This window comes from Pundamilia nyererei, unplaced genomic scaffold (assembly GCF_000239375.1).
Source record: "Pundamilia nyererei isolate P.nyererei 1_Seehausen unplaced genomic scaffold, PunNye1.0 scaffold00176, whole genome shotgun sequence".
In the NCBI taxonomy this organism is placed as follows: Eukaryota; Metazoa; Chordata; class Actinopteri; order Cichliformes; family Cichlidae; genus Pundamilia; species Pundamilia nyererei.
The window spans coordinates 226,960-232,434 of record NW_005187577.1 but is presented as its reverse complement, the minus strand read 5'-3'; the positions used below and the strand labels follow the sequence as shown (position 1 = coordinate 232,434).

At 41.0% G+C, this 5,475-nt stretch overlaps 1 protein-coding gene across 3 annotated transcripts in view; it reads left to right on the top strand.

The window, feature by feature from the left end:
* Window positions 1-5,475, top strand: part of dgkg (diacylglycerol kinase, gamma) — a 157,006-nt gene that overhangs the window by 107,078 nt on the left and 44,453 nt on the right. For all 3 annotated transcript variants that reach the window (XM_005746255.2, XM_005746256.2, XM_005746254.2), the window contains one exon: window positions 545-609. In XM_005746255.2, the coding sequence (XP_005746312.1) occupies window positions 545-609 (65 nt within the window). The remainder of the gene's footprint in view (window positions 1-544; window positions 610-5,475) is intronic.

Genomic DNA, 5,475 nt, shown 5'->3' with positions numbered 1-5,475 from the left:
TAGGTTTAGATCCTTTCCCCTTCATAAATGAAATCATTTAAAAGCTGTATTTTGTATCAGTGTTGTGGCTCGGTGATGTAGTGGTTAACACATTTGCTTGGTAAAGGTTGCTGGATTAATTCCAGCTGGAAATCCCCCTTTGGAGTTGCATCATGGAGGGTATCTGGGGTAAAAAGGCCAAATCAAACATGCAGTTTTTTTGTCAGGTGCAGGTAATTGACATGTATAGGTAAAGCAGTAAATATGCAACTATAATGAAGGTTAAGTTATGAAATCCTTTTATGACATGGTTGTATATTTGGTAGAACAGAGTGGAGTGGGTACAGTAATTGGCTGATGAGTGTAGCTGTACACTCTCCGTCTCAGTTTTTACTGACTGAACCAGTAGCATTTCTGTTCTCATGCCTATTCTAAAAACAAACAATGACTGATGTATGACACCTTTTTTTATGCTGGCACAAAGCTAAGTTTGCATTTGACCTTTATCCAGCTGTAATAACACGTGAGGTTAAATTCACAATGTCTTTTCTGTTTTCTCCTCCAGGATGCCTCAATCGCCCATCGCTTTCATCTGATGCGTGAGAAGCACCCTGAGAAGTTTAACAGCAGGTTAGTGAGATATTTAGTGGGATTTAGCATAATATTTTGCTACTGCAAAAATTTGTTTACCTGCACCCAACCTCATACCATGAATTGATAAAAAACCCTCATAAATAACGAGTGACCTAGCACTTTAATCTGGAAACCCAGTTTCGTACTCCATAATTGAACAGACCAAAACCTGCTGCAGAGAGGGGTCGATATATTGGCGGTGTTGGCCTTATTTGAGTTAAAAGGGACTGAGCTAGAAGAGTTGCATAAACTCTGTGTAGAGTACTCCAGGATCTATGCTTTTAATTTCTTCATTTTATTTTCTAATGTTTACTCGTTCGAGCACACAACTAATTATGAAATGATCTAGACATCCAGCAGGAGAAATGAGTGAGGGAGACTGTGATGACGTAAATGGGAGTTGAATCATTCTCATGGTAGAGAAGACACCTTTAAAATGGCAGGCCAGGACAACAAGAGCTCAGCTGCCTAATTAATAGTTACATCATCTGGGTGGCCGCCTCAGCCTGATGAGAGAGAGGGAGACGTCAGAAGAGAGAGTCACGATGATCCAGAGTTGATGAAATACCATCGCCTGGTTCAGATGGATGAATTCAATCTCACCACACCAGGAAGACATGTAAATGAGACAAAGTCAGGATTGGAGACTGAGAGCAGCTTGAGGACGTCATCAGAATTTATATATCAAACTTTTCTGCATGTTGAGAAAAAATTCTTAACCTTAGCCCCATGTGTAAAATTATTGTGGGGCGCCCTTTTCTGTTTTCCATAACATTAAGGCACTGTGTAAATATCACAGGTCTCAGCCACACAGACTGTGTGACCATCTCAAAAAAACTACTGTTTTCTTAACATACTGTAAGTGTAGCGATGCAAAAGGCCTTCTGACAGGCTCTGTTTGGAATTTTGTAGTATCAACACTACACCAGCATCCACCATCAGACAATTAAATAGCATTACATGCAATACAATGCAACTTTATTTGTATAGCACATTTAAAACCAGAGTGCCACTGGATTGTCTGACTTCTCTATCTTAGAACAATTTCTGTTGAGATGAAGAAAATGTTTGTGTTAGTGGCCTTTGTGACCCATTGTAAAGTTTCATCTGGTCAAACACAGAATAAAGAAGACAAACAGTAGACAACTAGAAAAATGAAGTTATTCCCTTGTAAAATACCCTCTGCCTCAAACTACAGGCTACTCACAAATTTGATCTATCTCTTTTTAAACATAGACTGTATATAAAAGATGGACATAGCCCCCATAACATCAACTCTGCATTTTGAAGTCTCAGTTGCTGCCATCCTTGTTTTTGGGGGCCACAGTGCTAATTTATCAGCTAACACTTGAAATCTTGATTCACAAGCTGTATACATAAACTCTGTGGACACATTTATAGTCGCTGGTAGGGATGGGTTCTTGTTGAGAACCGGTTCCCACTGTTTCAATTCCTTGGAATTGTTTGCCATTTTTGCAAACGATTCCCTTATCGATTCCAGTCGCCCCGAATGACGTCACCACGTTGCGGAGCGTCATTTGCTTGGCAGGAAACATCAAACCTTGAGGAAGACAGCAGGAGAAAATCACACCTGAAAGCTGCTCCTGTAAACTAAGAATGAAAACTTGGGCAGCATGTGGTCACTAACACTGGACAGAAGATTGGTTGCCTGGTCTCCATTTCTAATGCAACATTCAGGATCCACGTAAACGACTTAAAAGCATGGATCTATCCTGCTTCGTATCAATGGTCCAGGCTGCAGTTGGTGGTGTAATAGTATGTGAGATATCTTCTCTGCACACTTTGGAAACTTTAGTAGCAAGTGAGCATTGTTTAAACTCCACACCCTGACTGACTTTATCTTACTGATGTTGTCGTCTATCCCTTTACGACCAATCTTCTGATGGTTGCTGTCAGCTAGATTACATTTCATTGCATCAGGTTATAAATGTAATAAATTTTTGATGCTATGAAGTTGATCTTTTTTAAAGCTGTGGGGACTGACTTGCTTTTATAGCCAGGCCCGTGTGGCCATTAGAGGAACTCTAGTTTTTGGTACCTCGCACTGGCTTCATTTTTTAGCCCTGGAGGTTGATTGGACTCATTGTGATATCATGGAATTAAACATAAACCGAATGCCACTTTAGGAACATTTTGCATTTAAGTTTTATATCCGTGGCAATTGAAATTACACAGACAAAAGAGTAAGTGTTCATGGACCCACGAAAAGCAACAAAATGTTTAAAAAGCTGCTTCCTTTTCAGTCCAGCACCCTTTACTACACTTGTGAAGCAATCGTTCAGAAGAACAGTCAAACAGCAGCAGACTGCATCAGCCTCTGTAGACATAAACTGCTGCCCTGAGGGGAATGACTGTTGATGAAATCCTGCTTTGCTTGTTGTCTTTACTGTAGCTTGATGTGTATGAATGTGAGAATGTTCTCAAGTTTCTCAAAGCAAATTATGCAAAATGTCCCCAGTGTGGCTGCATGAAGATCTGCACCTATCGTTTGCTTAAAAGCCGTTCTTTGTTTACTGTTGACCATGTGTGATTGTGCTAAAGTGCGCCAAAAAGCACAATCCCTGAACGCGCTGCTCTGAAGGTTTGAAATCACAAGTTAATTAGAGAGTAAAAGCGGCCGTCCTTCGTCGCAATGTGCAGTTGTACTTTGAATACTCAGTTCAGTGTAGGAGCTTGTTTTGAATGCCTCTCAGTCACTTGGGAACCAGGCTGTGTTTCATGTTGTTTGCATGATGGCAACAACATGTATTCCACTGGTTCACTCCACAGCTAATTAGCTGACATACTGTGGAAAATGAAAAAAAATAGAGGAGCGGAGAGAGTATGAAGGGGTACTAGAGAGATGGCTTGTTTACTCTTTGAAATTCAATAATTAATGCTGAAGTTTCCATCCTTGGTCCCATATCTGTTTCCAGCATCATAAAAGAAAGATACCGCCGTTCTCAGCGGACCCTCTCTTTGATCCATTAGGCAGACTTAGAAGATGTAAAGCATTTATGTGGACAGCGGGACATATTTAGCCCACATAAACCCAGAGGTTAAACACAGTAACCTTTAAAGCTCTTTGCTTTTCTACAAAATCTTCTTGGATGTTGCTTTTGACTGTCTCCATTGCTCTGAGAGCCTCTTGTGGCAAAGATCAAACTGTAGCTCCAAGCGAGAGTGCCGTGACGCTCCGACAGCTTACTGTACAATATTTACAGTAAGCCTGGTGCTGGAGGTTATTGTTCTTCTTTGAATTTCCTTTTTCAGTACTGCAGCAGAGCACAAGACAGTTGATGGACAGCTGCAACTGTTCTATTGTTGCGTGACTGAAGTTTTGGCAGGGTAAACACCCCTCCATGTTTACAGCAGTTAAAACTGAAAGGAGTCAATGTTGAGACCCAGCTATTTCTTTCTCTGTGGGTAAGCGCATGATAAAATCACCTTTGACCTGGCGAGAGAGGCCCATAGCCACATGTAGCACTTAGCTCAGTGCTTTATTGTACTTCCTGTCAGTCACAAAATCCCACATTGTCTGCATGTGTTTCTCTCACACACTTGCACCACAAACCATCCCCCACTATCTCAGGCCTACTGGGACAAGGGGGATGTGTGATTCCTGACACCTCAGCATCTGATGGTCACAGTAGCCAGACCTCCAGGAGCCTGAAGCCCAGGTGCGAATCATTTCCCATGCTGCGGACAATGCAGTCTTTGTGTGTGTGCAAAAATGTGTGTTATCCATTCTGGAACATTTTCAGGGAGGAGAGGAAATAATATGTTTAGAAAGTGATTTTTAAAAAAATACTTAAGCAGTATAAATCATCTATCCTAACTGCTCTTACTCAGGCCATGTCCACACTGTTACATTTTCATTTGAAAACGCATCCTTTTCTCTCCGTTTTGGCCTCCCGTCCACACTGAGACGGCGTGTTCGCTCAAGGAACACGGAGCGTTGTGAAAACACTCTCCAAAGCGGATACATTTGAAAATGACGTTTTCGCGTCACAGTGTGGACAGCGAACCCGGAGCATTTTCGAAAACAATGAAACATTTTATCATGGGATTCAGTCATGTGACCAATTAAACTAAGAGAGTGGAGGGCTTTATACAGCAGTTGTTTTGTTTGCTCTCAGTTCTGACAGCCCTATTAACGATTAATATCAGTGTGTACATGCTCCAGATAGCTTTTCTTCAAATTCTTTAATTCTCACTCGCTTTTGCAACTTTGTACTTTTGTGTTACTCGCAGCAACAACTCCACCTCATTGTTAGTTCATTTAAAAAAAGTTTTCCTCAACATTTTGTCGCGATGTTTCAAAGAGTCGGAAAGTGAATAAACGGCAGACGAAAATGAGGCAGGTTGAATCGTCTTGCGTTTCACGCATTCGCAGTACTGGAACGTAAGCGTTCAATGTAAATGATCGAGTCTGTGAAAACGAATGAAAACGATAGTGTGGACGCGGAGCGTTTTCAGACGAATACGCCGTTTTCATATTTATTCGTGTGGACGCCTCAGATCAGTTATATGTGTGCTCCCCTTTTGTGACTAAGGCAGACTTGTTCAGAGCTGGTTTTGAACTGGTTCCATAAAAAGCAGTGGTAAATTTGCAGCAAATCTAGAGTTTTAGTCATTGTCTTTTGAATACATTTTCATTTAGTTCTAGTCATAATCCAAATGTTTAAAATTTTGCTCGACAAAATATTGTAAGATTATCACCAGAGATGGGCAGTAACGCGTTACTGTAATCCGATTACTTTTTTCGAGTAACGAGTAAAGTAAGGGATTACTATTGCAAAAACGTTAATTAGATTACCGTTACTTTCCCGTAGGAACGCTGCGTTACTGCGTTACTAAAAC